Here is an 18,413-nt window from a genome sequence, read left to right as displayed (position 1 = left end):
TGTACCTGGGCAAATGGCTTAGAGGGTTTCACAGATTTCTGCAAAAAAAGATATATTTTTTGAAATGTCATTTTCTATTAACATTCCTGTGAAAAGACCTTTAGCTGACAGTCCCACAAATCTTTACACTGAATTAACCGTACAAAGCTGCCATAAGAGGGGTTATTTCTCTCTTCCTCTGCCCAGACTAACAGCGCTGCTCTACACTCGGCCTTCACAGCAGCGCATCTAGGAGGCTTTCCCTCTGATGTGTGTCCTCGGATTCTCTGGCATGTGATGCTCCCGTTGCTACGTACGAATAACGACCTTCAACACACAGACGATGAGAGAAACATGTCAGGGTTCGGGCTAAAGTTGAGAACCAGAAATCTACAAAACTCAATTCGTGTTTTTTAAATACTTTATATGGTAAAAATACAGCAAAAATATTTTTTTTTTTGTTCAAAGAGGGAAAAATATACTGCTATGGTCACGGTTCTAAGGATGCGTTCGGCCGTCTCTGGCTCCCGGACTGCGCCCCGCGGCTCCTCCAGCTTCAGTCGTTTATCAAAGCTAAAATCATACTGCGGAGAGAAGAGATGAGCGTTACCAGCGTCCCCTGAGCAGTGTCCCCACGACGTCTGCTCTGTCTGGGCTCATGTCTCTGAGGCTCGGCAAGGAACACTCAGCAAAAGACAATCACTGACCCATTTTTAAAAGAAAGAACATCTACTTAGGGCCTCTCAAAGCCCTGATTTGTTTCATGAAACAAAACAAATAACTGGGGGGGGGGGTGTAACCTAAAATCAATGTTGGGCTACAATTCAGAATAAGCCACGGCCAGAAAACAAAGCAAAACGTGCCTTCTGTAGCCAGACCTCGCACATGCTGTCCTGAGGCCCAGAGCCCCGCTCCCCGCCCACCCGGGACGCCCCTGCGCAGCCCGCCCAGGCCTCAGCCCTTGCCCGCTGCAGACCCCGGGCGCCGAGCTTCAGGACCCCACTTTCGCGCAGGGCCCTGTGCGGCCCCCAGACCCCGGCCCGACAGCGTCGGGCACGTGGCAGTCGCCGGTACACCGTCTGCTAAACCCCGCGGCCAACAGCAGCACCGAGCCCTGTCATCACCGCCTCGCGCCGAAGCCAGCCCGCGGTGCTGGGACGGAGGACAATACCCAGGAACCCTCGCACCCCCTCACGGCGGCCTTCGCGGCCCCAATTTCACCACACAGGTGCGCACGGCGCAGCTCAATGGCAGCGGACGCGCCTGGAAGATTTTTGCGAGTTAACTCTAGGTCAGCACAAGCCGCAGTGCTTTCCGTGCGTTCTCTCGTTAAGTCCGGATCGCACCCCAGTGAGGTGGGTACTAATTACTATCCCATTTCCAGACGCAGAAACTGAGGCACAGAGAGGTTAAGAAACCAGCCCTGGGTCGCACAGGAAGCGGCCGGGCCCAGACCGCACGGGGTCGGCACCCAACCGCACACCAGTGGCATCGAGGCCAGCACTCTAAAGAAGATGGGCATGTTCCCCTCTCATTCCATGTGACAAACCCTGAGCGTCCGCGACACGGCAGGCGACCTGGAGAGGACCAGCTGGAGAGGCCTGCGTGAGGGACCGGACGACTGGGAATAAAGCCACCGGACACAGCAGCAGCCCCGAGCAGGAGAAAACAGGACGAGCCTGTCCCCTGAGACGGCCCCCTCATCCGGGGCAGGAGCTGTGGGTGGCGCCAGGGATGAGGCCACAGCGAGGTGGCAGACGTGACAAGCTCGGGACGCGAGGCCAGAAAGAGGGACGCGGTGTCTCCCAAAACAGCGACGAAGGCTGCCTGCCTTCCACTCAGTTGTGCGGGGTCCCCCCTCGACCTGCCGCCAGAGGCTCCCCGGCCCCTCCGCCCGCGCCCGGCCCGTCCCACTGCCACGAAGCCAGCCGCTGCCGACCCGAGACCCGTGCGCGTTTCAAATCCCAGGACTCGCGTCTACTAGGCAAGATCCTCCTCCGCGACCCTGCACTGCCCGCCACGCGGGGCTCCGCTGCCACCGAGAGCAGCCTCGAGGGACAGTCGCACGGGACGGCCCCGAGCACCGCTGCGTCCAGCCCTGCCTGCCACCTCTCCAGAGACAACTATGAGGGACCCTCTCTGGCGGCCCAGATACCTTCACATAGTTGCACTTTAAAGTCAGAAAAGCCAGAAGAGGGTGTGTCATCGTGTTATTAATATTAAATTTCTCTGCTCTTTGTTCTTTGCCTTTAAAGTAAGGTTTAAAAATGAAACACATAAGCAGTGAGGTGCAGTACGAGAACCAGAAAATGATACCAGTGTGCTTTTTCTATCCCAGTTTTTAAATTATGTATTTTTATTTACGTTTAACCTCAAATTAGTTAACATGGACATACACAAATATCTATAGATAGCTAGATATCGATATATGTAGATATAGATTTTTTTTAAAGTAACCTCTCTGCCCAACGTCCCTGCTTTTCTGTATTTTAAAAACCGGGACAGGCGCTCCTGGCTCACTCAGTTGGTGGAGCGTGGGACTTCTGATCTCGGGGCCGGGAATTCAAGCCCCATATTGGGCACAGAGATTAAAAAAAAAAATTAATAAAATACAGAAAAGTAAATATGATCAATAAAGAAAACAAAAGAATCTAACCTAATTTCAATCCAATCTATGTTTGTGGATGGAATGAGCCCAGCAAAAGGATTTCAGGAAGCCTGCTTTATCAGGCAGACGCTAAAATGCCTCTAACTTCAAAATTATTTCAGACAGAAGAGCAATGTTTCAGGCACCTGGGTAGCGCAGTCGTTAGGCGTCTGCCTTCAGCTCAGGGCGTGATCCCTGCGTTATGGGATCGAGCCCCACATCAGGCTCCTCCGTTATGAGCCTGCTTCTTCCTCTCCCACTCCCCCTGCTTGTGTTCCCTCTCTCGCTGGCTGTCTATCTCTGTCAAATAAATAAAATAAAATAAAATAAAATAAAATAAAATAAAATAAAATAAAATAAAATAACATAAAATAACATAAAATAACATAAAATAACATAAAATAACATAAAATAAACTAAACTAAAATAAAATAAATCTTTAAAAAAAAAGAAGAACAATGTTTCAAAACTGCCATCTCTATGCAGTTTCTAACTATTGGAACCTTCTGAATGATAGAAATTTAGTTCAACACAAGTTCTTCCTAACAGTCCTCTTAGGACTTTAAATTTAAAAATTTAAATTCAGCTGGGGAGAAGAATAGGTATGATCTAGTTAAGCTCGCATACAAAGGTTAAGCCTGATTTCTGGCCTCCTAAAGGTTTAATCAGATCAGACGCACACAACGATCTTGTTTCCCTTTCTTGCTCTATTCATGGGCCCGTGACAGGTAAAGGACAAGATGGCACGTTTATCTCTACAACATAAGAGGGGATGCACGAGGCATCCCACGTCTGAGGGCCAGTCCTTGCTGGTGGCCCTCACCTCCCGTGTGCCGCGACTGGAAGGCTGACACGGTTCTACCGGAATGGGCGGCCTGGCACAGCGGCGAGGCGGTAGCACACTCAGGTCCTCACTGCCGACAAAGACCGGGCCAACTCTCAGCTCTCCGCACTTGACCCCAGGAGACCCGCGGCGGGCCGGTCCCTAGGAGCATGGCCAGCACCGCTCATGACCGGCAGTGAGGCCTGGACACCGGGGAAGAAAGGGAGAGCACGCGGACGGCCTCGGAGCCAAGAAGTAGCTCGGATTCGACGACACATACAAAATGCACACAGCCGCCAGAGTTCCGCAGGATCCCCCAGAGCTCTGCGTCGCCCACACTTAGTCCTACAGGCCAGTGGCGTCTCACCGCCAAGAGCGGGCATCGCATACGGGGGGAGCCGCGAGGGCTGTAAACTCACCTGTAAAGATACATGAAGAAACAGAGCAGGTGGAAGCCGAGCTTGATCATGGCTTCCTTCATGTGTGACTTCAGCTGCCCCCGGTTGTGTATCTCTGTCGGATCAAACACTCCCATGTTCCCACTCGGCACCATGATGAATCTGGTGTGCACACATTTAAGGGAAAATCAAATCATCAGTAAAAATACTCAAAAGTAAGTACCTAGTAATAGCCAACCTTTAAAAGTGAACCTTTTAAAGCGGCCTCAAGGTCAGACCAGACATGGACAGGGTGCTACGTGGTTTTCCTTTGAGAGATACACCACTTGGTAATTTATGCTGTAATTTTCCGCCCTCTGAAACAAATACAGTGACACTCTAGAGAAGGATATTTTATGCATCGAGACCCTTTTACCCACCTGTAGAAAACTCCTAAACCAAACATACCTACAACCATTTTCCACCGGACACAAGTAAAGGGGATTCCAAACCAAACCAATTTTATCAAGTTCTTAGAAACTTCTTTATCTAGAAAGTTCTAAAATAATGCAACATTTTTTTAAAGATTTATTCATGCATTTGAGAGAAAGAGCACAAGCAAGCAGGGAAAGGGGCAGAGGGAGAACGAGAGAATCTCAAGCACACTGCACACTGAGCAGAGCCCAATGTGGGGCTCGATCCCAGGAACGTGAGATCACAACCTGAGCCGAAACCAAGAGTTAGTACGCTCAACCAACTGAGCCACCCAGGCACCCCTTAATGCAACATCTTTATAAGGAATAGTGTCAAACATAATTATTCCCATTTCACAGAAGACAGTGAAAAGAGAGACTCTGTGTCCAGATTAGAGCCCTCCTCTGCGGTGTTCCCGCTAATCCAGAGATAATACACCTCAGTCTGCAGGCTTCATAAATGGCACCCGGCTTATACACACAATTTAGAGAAAACGAAATGGAAATGATTTAGATAGAATGGAAATGGAAGGGCCACCATGATTAAAATAAAATTCCTCTTCAGCTAAAACAGTAGACAGCTGGGACACCTGGGTGGCTCAGTCGGTTAAGCGTCTGCCTTCGGCTCAGGTCATGATCCTGGGGTCCTGCGACTGAGTCCCGCATCGGGCTCCCTGCTCCCCCCTCTGCCTCTGTCTCTCACACCACTTGTGCTCGCTCTCGTTCTTTCTCTCTCTCTGACAAACAAAACCTTAAAAAACAAACAAAAAAACGAGTAGATAGTTCAGACTCCACAATGTCTAATATTAAGTAACTCTTAAAAAACAGGCCAAGTTCAAGATATTATTAATAATATTCTGACAAGCCGGAAATGTACATTTTATAGTAGTGGAGGCATGGCCACAGCAAGACACGAGGACCAGGGCCCCAAGTGAAAGCAGAAGAGAAAGGGCACGGCCCGCGTGCACCTCCTTCCGACTCCGAACCAATTCCACCCAGTGTTTCCACACACTCAGAAGAGTCCAGTTGTTTTTAAAAACTCTTGAAGATACTATGTGAAGTCTTTTAGGCTTTCATATTTATTTCATGTCACTGTGTATGTCACAGTCTTCCTCCCCAAATAACTCTCTTTACGAGTGAGGAAATCTGGTCACTCCAGGAAGGTCCGGCAGTGTAAGTGTCCCGGTGGCGACACCCAGACTGCATCACGTGCCACGAGTACAACGACGTGTCCTGACCTTGCAATGTCCCCGACCCCTTCCTGTCACACAGGCAGTTTCTCAACAATGACTTCTGTGAAATGCAAGTGCCCCCGAGCTCCACAAATCTGAAACTCTCCCCCAAATCCTACAGCCCATCTAGAGCTGAGTGGAAGGGCCCTGACACGTGAGTGTCCAGACAACATCTGAGCTCCGTCTCTGATGAGAGTCTTGTCCTCCTCGGACGTCCAAGTGACCTAGCAGCACCGTCACCATTTTCCTGGTGGTCCTGACAGACTCTCTCCGCCCCACCCTTCACGGGCGCCCTCCCTCCTGGTGCCGCTTCCATGGCGGCCTGCTCCGCATTCCCGCATCCCAACCCCAGTCCACGGTCTCACCCAGACTCTGAACAGGGAAGCCCTCCTAGCTCTTCCCCACCATCCAATCAATACTATACGATGCTTCCAGAAAAATCTTCCCAAAAATACTTTACCTCATCAACGAAGTTACTCAAAAACATGCAGAGCAAAGACGATACGTGAATAGCTACTAACCACATTAAAAGGTCCCCAATTCCCTCAATCATTAGGGAAATGTAAATCAAAACCAGTGAAACACCACACCCGGCAGGATGGCTAAACAACGGGCGCCTGGCCGGCTCCGCTGGAAGGGCGTGCGACTCTGGATCTCGGGGTCATGAGTTCGAGCCCCACACTGGGTGTGGAGATGACTTAAATAAATAAAAACAAATGTAAAAAAGAAAGACACACAGCAGGTTGGCGAGGATATGGACAAACGGAACCCTCACACACAGCTGGCGGCAGGGTTAAATGGCACGGCGGCTTTTGAACCCCGAGGCAGCTCCTCAAACGGCTGAACCCAAAGTTACCATAGGACCCAGCAATTCCACTCCTAGGAAAAATGAAAACGCATGTCCACACAAAAACGTGCACGTGAATGTTCACAGAATTACTCATAGAAGCTAAAAAACAGAAACAATTCAGATGCCCATCAAGTGCAAATGGACACACAAAATGTAGTCTGTCCGTACACTGCAGTACTACTCGGCAACACGGGGGGGAGAACGGACACCTGCCACCCACGGACGATCCTTGAAAACATTATAGTGAGAAAAGCCCGTCATAAAAGAGCACGTACTGAACTCTCTTCTACGACGTGTCTGTGCAGAAGAGGTCTTAGGAGGCAGAACGGAGACTGTGGCTGCCGAGGGCCGGGGGAGGGCAGGAGCAGTGGCTGCTACCGGGTGGAGGGCTTCCCTTTGCTGGGATGAACCTGTTCTGGAGTAGACTGGTGATGGCTGCTTAAATCTACAAAGACACTGCAAACAGACTGCAAACGATGCTTTAAATGGGTGAACGCTATGCTAGCAGGACTTGTATTTATATATAAACTCCTTGGACCATATTCTCCTTGACCCATCCTAATCGACACTGCCAGCTTTGTCTATTCCTACTCCCTCATCTACGTAACTGCCACCAGACTGGTCCTTACGTATGCCTTGCGTGTCTGCCTCCTGGTTTCCCTGCCACCACTCCCGTGTCCGTGCCACCCGGGAGAATGCCTCACCCGCCCTGCACCGCTCCCTCCGGCTCTCCTCCCAGCCAGGCTTCCCCGTGGCTCTCCGGGCACCTCGGCCCACCTCTCACAGAACTAGCATCTTTTGTTCTTCTGTGTTTTTCCCTCTTTGTCCATTATCAGATGTCTGCATCCCCAAAAGCATAAAGTGCAGATGTCTGAAACCAGGAGGGGATCCGTCTGCTGATTTTTAAACCTTTTGAAATAGAAGGTAAATTTGAGAACAGCCGTCAATCTGTCGCGGTTACTGCGGCAGTAAACCCACGTGATCTCTGTGATGACAGGGAACAGAAGCTGTGGACTTTTTCGTCCCCCCAATAAGACCTCACAGAGCCTTCAGCCACAGTCTGTACTCCTCACAAAGAAGCCGCAGCCAAGCCTGCTGGTCCTCTGGCGCCTGCTCAGGGCTCGCAGAATGACGGTGTGCGCTGGGGTACCGCTAAGATCCAGCCTCACTCCCAAATTCGTGCTCTGCTCACTGTGGCCACAAGGACACCGAGCCGTGCTCTAAGCCTGCATGGGACTGCACCTCGTGGGACAGGAGCCCGTGTTTCTAGCTGAGCTCGGTTTGCTCTATGGGATGACCACAGGATGGGAGAGCAACAAGAAACTGAAAAGACAAAGTCATTCTTTCCCTCCGGAGAAGAGGTACAGAGATTTAAAATCTCTTCCCTTAGCTCACGTTCTCGTCTCACAGTCTTCACATATAAATTCATTCCCCCAAATCCACTCACTTCCTCATCCTCAGGCCTTCCGTTACCATGTGCTCCCTAGCCTCTCTTCCTACCCCTCCTTTATTATTTTCTTTGTCCTTCTTATTCTAACTGCACTTTTAAAAAAAATCACATGGATGGGGCGCTGGGCCGGCTCAGCTGGAAAAGCGTGTGACTCCTGATCTGGGGGTTGTGATTTCAAGCCCACGTTGGGTGCAGAGATTACTGAACAAAATAAATAAATAAACTTAAAAACATTAATAAACTTTAAAAAATAAATAAAAATTTAAAAAATTAAAAATCACAATCGATGTAACAATCAGGTGATGATTTTACCCCAAAATTAGATAAAAGTAAAAAAAAAAAAAAAAAAAAAAAAAAACCTAAAAATTTAGAACAGCAACCCACTAAAAATAATCCCAGGTTTGTCAAGATAATCCCACAGTTCTGGGGCGCCTGGGTGGCTCAGTCGTTAAGCGTCTGCCTTCGGCTCAGGGCCTGATCCCAGGGTCCTGGGATCGAGCCCCGCGTCAGGCTCTATGCTCTGCTGGGAGCCTGCTTCTCCCTCTCTCACTCCCCCTGCTTGTGTTCCCTCTCTTGCTGGCTGTCTCTCTCTCTGTGTCAAATAAATAAATAAAATCTTTAAAAAAAATTTAAAAAAAAGATTATCCCACAGTTCTTCATAAGAAAATACATACTGTACAAGTGCCCAACTATAATATTTTATCCAATTAGTGTTTACACCGAGCTATGTTTGAAAAGCTTCCTAAATTCATTAAGTTAGAATTCTGATGTTATCCAGTCTGCAGACTTTAAAAATGAAATTCTCTCTGGAGCGTTCCAAATATACTCTAATTAAAACCTGCAGGTATAAATAACAAGAGTCTTATAGTCTCAGACTTTTGATCATTTTTTTTTTTTTAAGATTTTATTTATTTGTCAAAGAGAGAGAGAGCAAGCAGGGGGAGCAGCAGGCAGAGAGAGAGGGAGAGGCAGGCACCCTCCTGAGCAGGGAGCCCGGCGCGGGACTCAATCCCAGGACCCTGGGATCATGACCTGAACCAAAGGCAGATGCTTAACCAACTGAGCCACCCAGGCGCCCCACTTTTGATCATTCTTAGTCACACAAAGTCCTTAGACATCACAACTAAACATTTCAAATTTTTTAAATTTACACATGTACATTTGTGTTTTTACCACAAGAGTGGACCATGCAAATTGCCACCTACCCAGCACACCAAGAACAGAAAAATGTATGCTGATCTACTGTGGCATTCTGCGCTCACTGGTTTCATGACTGGTACATACTTTTTGCAGAAGAAAAACCTATTACATTTTTAAATTTTTTTCTTTAAATGGCCATGACACAAACTATACTCACCGATATATATTCCAAGTGGCAACAGGCAAGTTGAGGAGGAAGATGAACCAGTGCAATGAAACGAGCATTAACACCGTGACGATGGTATGGCCAATCAATTCTGGAATCACCCACTGCAAGGGAAGAACACGGTATTACATTTCCCTGCTGTGTTCTTCCGGAATGTGCATGTTATTTGAAGCTAAATCAATGAATACACAGAGAATTTACAAGCTTGGGTATCAAGATTATTTTTAGACTCAGATGACCCAGATCTGCATACTGCAAACTGCTTACCCCACGCAAATACATCGGGGCACAGCTTAAAAATAATGCCCTTAAATTTCAGTTATGTTTTATCCTAAGCCAAGGTTCAGGTTTATTCACGAAGAAGGCATGAATGACAACCGGAGGCAAAACGGGAGTATCATTTATTTTCTATCCCAATGTCTGTGCGAAAGCCCACTACATAAGGCCCTGCAAGTCAGAATATCAGTCTTAAACATTTTCCCAGCTCCAGAATCCTGAGGGAAATCATTTCACACATACATACACACACACACACACACACACACACACACACACACCTACTTTAACAGCTCACATTAACAGCTCCAAGTTGAACAGATACAGTATTGAACCAGGATGCCAGCCTACTGGCTTTCCAGCGCCCACGGCCCTTCTGTGGGCTCTCTGTTAACTGTGCGATATTCTAGTTCTCCTGCACCAAGAGCTCTTACAGCAGGTCCTCCATTTCACCAATAATCCACCTCTCCTATGAGTAGAGATTTTTCTTTTAAAGGAAGTTAATATACTTATGCAGACACGAACTGATAATCCCCACTTGCAGAAATGAGAAAAACTCAGGTTAAGTGAATTTGCTCAAGGTCACAAAGCTCCTTGATGGTAGAACAAAACAGTAAAGCCCAAACACACTGGCCCCAGGGCTCTTGGCGTTTAGATTTTAGAGACTGTTTTTGAAAACAAAGAAGGGATTTGCTAGGCCTTAAACCTAGTTTGCAATCAACTGGAACTTTTTAATACGTGTAACCAATTGCACATAGTGCCGCCAAGGGTGAGCTGCAGTCACACCCGGAGTGGAGTTCCTGCTCTGGGTAGATCAGCTGAGCAGCTTAGCAGTCTTGGGAAAAGTTACCCGCCCTCTCTGAGCCACGATTTTCTCATCTGCAAAGGGGAGATGACGATCCCAGCTGTACAGAATTAGACGGACAGTGCTTGGAAGCCTCGGGGGGAGCAAGCACTCCGCAAGTGGCAGCGCGGCTCCCGCTCCCCTCTCCCCGGGTCCTCTGCCCGCACGGCGGGAGCCTCCGAACTCTGTTTCTTACCTTGTTCTCCACAGACAAACTAGAAGCAAAAGCTTTAGGAAGCGAAACTTAACACGATGATGGTTGCTTTACTCATTTCGATTAAGCCCTCTGCTTTCATTCTCTTCCCTCCTTTAGCGATGTGCTGTTCTTCCCCTAATTGCTCTCTGAATACCAGCACTAGGCTTGCAGCCCCCAGCAGGAGCCTGGAAAATTCTCCCGTGGAGTAACTTAATGGCACAAGAGAGAACAGAGATAAAACAACTGCCCTTCAGGCACCCCAACAAAAGTCCAGGTAGACACCAATGACCCTACGGTGGGGTCTGTCTACCAGTCGGCCAACAGCCTGGAGCTCACACGGAGCTTCCCACGAGTATTTTAGGGCTTTAACCTTACGGATGGACAGCCAGCCATGCACCAGAAACTGAGGGAAGCCTCCAGTATGAGAGGGGAGAACACAGGGAAAGGAGCTTGGAGGGAACAGAGATCATGCAGGAAGCAGAAGGAAATTTCAAAACTACTATACTCAAGATTCTCAGAGAGCTAGGAAACTCAAACTTGGGCCCAGAAGACAATAAGCTCTTAGAAACAAAAACCTGACGTAAACGACGTGCACCCTAGGAAATCAGAAGAGAGGGCAGAGGGAATCTTGAAACAAAAAGGTAGGAAAAAACCAGAGGGATGAAAATTTTTTAAAAATAACAGGCAGATAATCCAGCAGATGAATTATCCAGTGCATGAAAGCTGTTGGAAGAGACGAAGGGGGAAAAAACGTGTGGGGGTCGGGGGGAGACACGTTAGCAAAGAAAGAACACAACAGATCTGCCAGGCTGAAAGAGCTATCAGGTGGCAGAAAAAACGCATGAAAAAGACCTCAGCAAAGGCTCACAAAGGCTCAGGCAAAATTCCCAAACACCAAGGATAAAAGAAAGTTTCTACAACTTCTGGAGAGTACAAGGGGAAAAAAAGGTAGAAATCAAAACAGCATCATACCGCCTGACGTCAACAACACTGGAAGTCGGGAGACTACTGAGCAATGTATTTTAAACTCTGAAAGAGAATCTTTGCTAACCCAGAACGCTATACTCAGAGAAGCTATCGCTCTGGGGTAAGGACAAGATACTTTTGAAAACGCAAGGCCTCCGAATTTAGTCCCCATGTACCGTATCTCAAGAAGCTACTCCAGCAAAATGGAGCAGTGGGCCAACAGAAAGGAAGACATGACTTCCAAGGAGGGCTAGGGCCGGGGGTCCCAGGATGAGGGCTGCGGGGCGGGCCTGGAAGTGGCCAGTCCAGACCACAGCAAGAGGACAGTGGTCTTGAGGAGAAAGGTCACCTGGAAAAGAGCTCCCCTGATAGATTACTTTACTATCTGACCCACGTAGCAGATAGTACAGAAAAAGCTTTAAAGATGTATCTGAAAAGACTTTGTAACAGGTAAGTGAAAACTAAGGAAATTTTTAAAATGTAGCAATTATTAACACTGGGAAGGAGAACGCCATCCAGAAAAAACACAAAAGAAAGAAAAATATAATCTACTGAGGCTCAGTACCAAAAAAGATTTCGTATGTTACTATAACAGTGCATCGTAACAACGTAAACAGTGAATGTCAATTTAACCCAAAAAGGAAAATAGGAGCGGTGATGTTTAGGGAAGGAGGTACCTAACAGCTAAATCTATCACATCGACTCAGAAGTCAATAGACGATATTTAAAACTGATAAATCAAGAAACAGCAGTTTGAGCATATAAAAGAGAAATATGGATATAAATATTGAAAAAAAAATTAACAGCTCAAGTGTGGAAATCAGCCGCCCCTAAAAAGTAGGACAGATAGGATTCGAAGGGGTCAGGCAGGGACGGCTGTTTTTCAGGATAAGCTTTGTGGCACCTCTGACTATAGTTCTGTGCAAGCATTACCTTCACAAAAGCAAAATGTAACATTAAAAAAAGACTTAACTTCAAATTGAACGGGTAATTTTCTCAGAAGAATCCAGGAGATCTTATCTTTGTATTTTGATTTTTATATTTACAAAAGAAAACGCAATTAAATGCGCCCTAAAATATTAAGAAATATAAAAAGAAATACAGCCCAGCGGGTAAAATATACATATTTAATCATTCTTCTGAAGACGAGGAGGCCTGAAACTAATACAATATTGATTACATCTCAATTTTTTTAAGAAGTCTAAAAGTATAGCAGATAAACACAAAATATTTTTATTTAAATCTATCATTGTATTAAACCATGTTCCGGAAAATTCAAAAGAAAGAAAACAAGAAGAGGAGGAATATCGTTAACTAGAAATTTTAATTTTCCACATGTGACTTATTCCCCTCATGGGCCAGAGAAACATTAAGTAGATGAAGAGGTGAAAAGACACATGGGAATACTTTTTAAGTCAAGCCAAAAGCACCTCTCAGTATTTAGGGACTGGTTATGTGAACTTTTATCCAGAAAGCTCTTCTGTCTGCTCAGCCCATAAAATGAATCAGGAGTAACTGGTTTCCCTCCATCTAGACAAACCCTGCAGCTCAGAGTATTCTTGCCAACATAAAGTTCCAACTATATACCAAATGTAAAACGGCCTTGAAACAAGTCAACCTATTAATTCCGTTTCTCAGCAAGCCACGAAAAGGTGGTCGTCTTTTATGCAACAAAAAACAGACTAAGCTTTTTTTTTTTTTTTAAGATTTTATTTATTTATTCGACAGAGATAGAGACAGCCAGCGAGAGAGGGAACACAAGCAGGGGAGTGGGAGAGGAAGAAGCAGGCTCCCAGTGGAAGAGCCTGATGTGGGGCTCGATCCCACAACGCCGGGATCACGCCCTGAGCCGAAGGCAGACGCTTTACCGCTGTGCCACCCAGGCGCCCCCAGACTAAGCTTTTTTATCACCAGCAGGGAAGATGGGTTTAGACACAGAAGACAAATAAAATTACCCTCGTAATGAGCCTTTCCCTTGTAAAGTACTGACAGGCATAGGGACAAGGAACAAGCACGGTAAAGAAACAAAATTTCCAGTGAGGTCCTCTAGTATAGTTTCATGATCTAAAATACTGCAAAACCACAGTAGCTCTACAAACATTCCAATGAAGACGCAGCAACACGCACTTGAAAATCAAATACACATAGTTGGTTATCTATACGTAATCTCTCACACAGAAAGTGGAGAACCACCTTCAGTGCCGGAGATGAGTGAAGAAATGTCTTACCTTGTTTAATTTTGAGCAACATGATCTAGCATTAATGTAATCACATTCTAAATCAGACAGTGTAATTATCTGAGGATCAAGATAAGGAATTATAAGACTTCTTTGAGAACAACTCTTTTTGTTTTTAAGTTTCAGACAGAAACCCAACTGCAACACAGAATTAGATTTGACTTGAAAAAATTTTCATTATTTCCGTAAAGTTCACTCATTAGACAACTCAATTTTCTGATTTATGTTCCTTCAACAAATTATTTTCACAAAGTAATCTCATTGCGCTCAATTCTAAAGTGACCCATACGAGAACATTCAACTGCAGTTCCTCAAAAATCAAACAGTGACTGTTAAGTAACAGAAAATAAGACCTTTAAAAACAATTTAAATGTGAAAAACCTGACTTCCCAATAGTAGGAAAAGTGTTTATTTATGACAGATCCATAAAATGTCTTTGAAGACTCAAGACGTGAAAAAAGAAAAGATACAAAACCATCAATATAGGATGGGTCCTATGTCAGCACTGGTTATGTCTCCTTCCAGATGCTCTGTTTTCCTAATACTTTTCTCTATTTCTGAAACCTTCCACATTAAACATACTTTATACTAGAATCAAGCAAAAAATGGTTTTTAGTACTGAATGTAAACTCGTGAGGACATGTGACACAGAAGGAAAAGTCCTCAATTGAACGATACAAGGCCTGACATTTGCTCTGAAACGTTCCGACATCCCTTCCCACCAGGAAAGGGGAAAGCAAAATGCTGAAAATCACTGTTGGTGAGTGACAGAAACAGGGGGTTTATTACACTATGCTCTCTACTTTAATGCTTGAAAATATCCAATGAAACAAGTAAAAATAAATGTTCTCACCTAAATTCTAAACATTTCCATATGGATATTCCCCCTAACACCTCAATGCAAAGTCAAACTCATCACTTCCTCCACAAATTGCCTCCAAATGTGTTTTCTTTCTGTCGATGACACAAGCACCACTTGCCCGGGCTCAGAAGGCAGCAAGTTATTTCTGTCATGTTTCATATCCCACAATCAGCCTCCTGCAGGTCCAGGCAACGCCTTCCTCCTCACTCCACCCACGAATCCCTCCTTTCACCTGCCCACAGTCAGAGCTGTTTCAAACCCACACGGGCCCACTCCCCAGTGGTTTACCTTCCAGTCCTTCCCATTTCAAACCCACTCTACAGATTCGTCTTCCTAATACCCCATTTGTTTATGTCAAAAATGTTCAATGGCTCCGTACTGCCTAGAGGATAAAAGTGAAAGCCCTCCTGGCCCTAACACGCAAACCTTTTAAAACCTGCTCTAATCCAGCCTTTCCCACCTGACCTCCTACTACCGCCAAAATCAAGCATGTCTTGCCTGGATGGTCTATTCCTTAACCCAGTCATCCAGAAATGCCATAAACACACCTGAATCTTCACCTCCGCTCTTGCCTGATTTTGAATATCCACCCCTTAACTTCATGGTTCAAAGTCTGGGAAAACTTCTATCCCTACAGAACTTCTGTTCTGACCATATTCTACCTCTTGCCTCTAATATTAAGCTAGTGCAACTATCCAAAAGTGCAATAATGCAATATGATGAATCTCATCAAAACACACCCTAAATGTACCTGAATGTCTAAGTCAAATATTCCACCTGTTTTTCATGTACATAAATTGGTACAAGCCACACCTACTTTAAATTATCAAGCCTAGTTTTCCGAATGCAAATACAGAAATCCATGTTTCATTTCACTGTGAGTCCCAGTTCCTTAGGTCACAAGGGGGACATAGGTCGTCAAAACTTAGGCCCGTGATTCCGCCCTATCAGTCAGTTCACCAAACCTAATAAAACTCAAGGCTCTCCTTCCCCTGGCTGGCTTGGTTGGTATACAGCATGTGAGTCTTGATCTTGGGGTTGTGATTTACAGCCCCTTCTTGGGTACAGTGACTACTTAAAAATAAAATCTTAAAAACAAAACAAAATCAACTCAAGGGCCTCCTCATTTTAGAATTCAAGTAAAAAGTGCAGCTGAACTGGGGCCGGGCAGGCACTGTGCCGGGGGCTGAACCCGTGTCCTTGCTGTACACACCCAGAGCTGGGAAGGAAACAGGCCCCATTGTAAAGATAAGAAACCCCAGGCGGAGACAGGTGAAGCACTTCGCACAGCAAGCATCTAGCCAAGCAAGGAGTCCTGACTGCAAATTGTCCCTTTCCTCTCCAACCGGCTGCCGGTCCACAATACAGCATGAGGTCACGCTGAAAGCACACGCTACAGACACGCAAAAGCCGGGATGCTCTGGCAAACAAAAACTTTATTTCCATCAGAAAGCTCTGCACGTGAATTCCAAGGAAAGAAAAACAACGCAATTCCGCATGTTTGTTTCCTAACATGTTAGTGACTTAAACTGGAGGGTGAACTGGGCGACGACGAAGACTGGATGCTCCCTGAGAGCAGGATGCGGGTCCAACCCTCACGCGCTGCTGGCCTGAACACCAGTCTGAGGACTAGCACAGGAGCAAGTCTTCCGTGCGGGCGCCGTTTCGGCACCAACACACGCGCAATCGGCCATGCAAGGTCCCCCGCACGGTCCCCCGCAGATGGCTGCTCCGGCCCCGGCCCGCCCCGCACAACGCCCGCGTCCCAGGCGGGGCCCGGCCGCCAAGGCCCCGGCGCCACGACAAGGGCGGCAGTGGCTGTCGCCCACAGCGATCAGAGGCGGCACGCCGCGTCCGCTCGCCCGGGGACCCCAGCGTCCCCCGCGGCCCCGCCAGACAGGCCCGCCGCCCCGCCACTCGGGGCGGGGCCGGTGCGCAGGAGCGGGAGCGGCGGGAACTGCGGCCTTCCCGACCGGCCTCCCCGGCTGGGCCGCCCTCCCGCCCGGCTCGCCGCCCCGGTCCCGGTCCCGGTCCGGTCCCGGTCCGGGCAGGGCCGCCCTCGCCCCTGCGCACCTGCCCTGCCCCGCCTCAACCCCGTCCCCCGAGCTCCGGGCCCGGCCTGCCTCCGCCCGCCTCAGGCAAGGATACGAAGTACACCGAGAGGAAGATGAGCGCGCAACAGTCGAGGAGAGAGAAGACGAACACCACCGCCTCCATCCTCCGCCACCGCCGCCGCCGCTCCTTCCGTCAAACCGGCTCCGGCGCCCAGCGCGCCCGCCCGCCCCTGATAGGCCCTCGCCGGGGCTGGTGGGGCGCGTAGTGAGGGCGCCACGGCGCGGCCTGCCGGGAGTTGTAGTCCGCCCTCGACCCACCCGGCCGCCGTAGTTCTGACGCATGCTGGGAAGTGTAGTTCGTAAGCACCAACACCCGCGCAAGGGAAGGGCGGATCTACCCTCAATGTGATTCGTTCCAGAAATTATGACAAGAACTAGCGAGCATTTACTGAACGCTGGTAATCTGCTGGATACCCGGTGCAACTTGTTATCATGTGCGATTTTTCTTTTGGATTCCGCGCAGGGCCCACAGGATCCCCGACTTGGCAACGTTTTTCTCCTACAGCCCAAGTCTCACCGCAACAATCCTTGGCTTACAGATTGAGACTTGCCCTTCCTGGTCGTTTCTCCGGAGGTTTCGCAGTCCCTTGCTTATTCTGTGACAGCAACGATTCTCCCCACCCTAGATTTTGAGATTTTTGGAAGTGTTGCGTGTCATCTCATCCATTCATTCAACAACTACTTACTGACTCCACCCCCACTACATGCCAGGACCTGCCCTACACCCCAGATACAGGAATGTGGGAGGCAGACAAGGCATTAAGTAGCCACCAAATACAGGGAGGGAAAAGGCCATTTTAAAGACACATTATATCAAAGTCATACATTCATTCAACCAATATTTTCTGAGCAGCCAGTATATATCAGTTACTGGACCTTGAAGGTACATGATGAATAAGAGGGGGAAAGTCCCGGCAGTCCTGTAGCTCCCATTACAGTGAGGGAGACAGAGGGCAACAACAAAACTGTATTAATGACAGACAGTGATAAGTAATTTGAAGAGGCGGGGAAACAATTGCAGACTGAACCATCAGAGAAAGGCAGGCTGAGGAACTGACATTTAATTTGAAATCTGAACAATAGCTCCCTGAAGATTTGCAGGCAGAGCGTTTGCAAAGACCCAATTGCTCACAGACATTTGTAGTCTTTAAGAACAGGAGACAAGGCAGTGTGGCTGTACTAGGATGAAGAAGGGTGTGAGAGTTTTGAGAGGACATCAGCGGGGGCAGGGCAAGGTCACACAGATCTTGGGGACCCCTGGCAAGGAGTTTAACTTCTAGTCTAATGTGATGATAAACTACCAGACAAAGTATAAAAGTACCTTGATGTGGGGGCGCCTTGGTGGCTTAGTCGGTTAAGCGCCTGTCTTCGGCTCAGGTCATGATCCTGGGTCCTGGGATGGAGAGTCCTGAGTCAGCCTCCCTACTCAGCATGGAGTCCGCTTCTCCTCCCCGCCCTCACCCCGACTCGTGTTTGCTCTCTCGCACGTTCTCTCTCTCTCAAATAAATAAGTAAAATCTTTAAAAAAAAAAAAAAAGTACCTTGTTCTGACTTACATTCTAAAAACATCTTTCTCTTTGGTGCACTAAATGTATGAAAGGGGGACAAGTCTGCAAGGAGACCACTTAGGAGAGAAAATGATGAATAGGGGAATTAGTATGAAGGCAAACCAACAGGATTTGCCTGACACAGCGTAAGTTCATAGGATCATTAAAGGTCCA

The 18,413-nt window shown here is 47.5% G+C and overlaps 1 protein-coding gene across 2 annotated transcripts; it reads right to left on the bottom strand.

Annotated features, from left to right (window-relative positions):
- Positions 1-386: 386 nt before the first annotated feature.
- CNIH4 (cornichon family member 4) lies at positions 387-16,881 on the bottom strand. Of its 2 annotated transcripts, XR_015723189.1 has the most exons (6): positions 16,727-16,881; positions 13,708-13,776; positions 9,189-9,301; positions 6,657-6,796; positions 3,869-4,009; positions 387-563 (listed from the first exon to the last, which is right to left on the bottom strand). XR_015723189.1 is itself a non-coding variant. In XM_045796962.1 (5 exons), exons 1-5 carry the CDS (start codon positions 16,793-16,795, stop codon positions 536-538), a joined length of 420 nt encoding a protein of 139 aa, XP_045652918.1. In that variant the 5' UTR covers positions 16,796-16,880; the 3' UTR covers positions 387-535. The 2 variants fall into 2 exon arrangements, 1 of the variants encoding a protein (XP_045652918.1); XM_045796962.1 differs by lacking the exon at positions 6,657-6,796 and having other exon boundaries at positions 16,727-16,880.
- Positions 16,882-18,413: the final 1,532 nt, after the last annotated feature.

This window comes from Ursus americanus, chromosome 2 (genome assembly GCF_024610735.1).
Source record: "Ursus americanus isolate L20-20 chromosome 2, mUrsAme1.1.p, whole genome shotgun sequence".
Lineage (NCBI taxonomy): Eukaryota > Metazoa > Chordata > Mammalia > Carnivora > Ursidae > Ursus > Ursus americanus.
The sequence above is the reverse complement of the archived record's forward strand: the minus strand, read 5'-3'. Positions and strand labels throughout refer to the sequence as shown.

Coding starts and splice junctions, on each gene's coding strand:
- CNIH4 (XM_045796962.1), bottom strand. CDS start 16,795: ATGGAGGCGGTGGTGTTCGTCTTCTCTCTCCTCGACTGTTGCGCGCTC. Junction 13,777..16,726: donor TCTTCCTCTCGGTGTACTTC/GTATCCTTGCCT, acceptor CTTGATCCTCAG/ATAATTACACTGTCTGATTT. Junction 564..3,868: donor TTCTTCATGTATCTTTACAG/GTGAGTTTACAG, acceptor TTCTCTCCGCAG/TATGATTTTAGCTTTGATAA.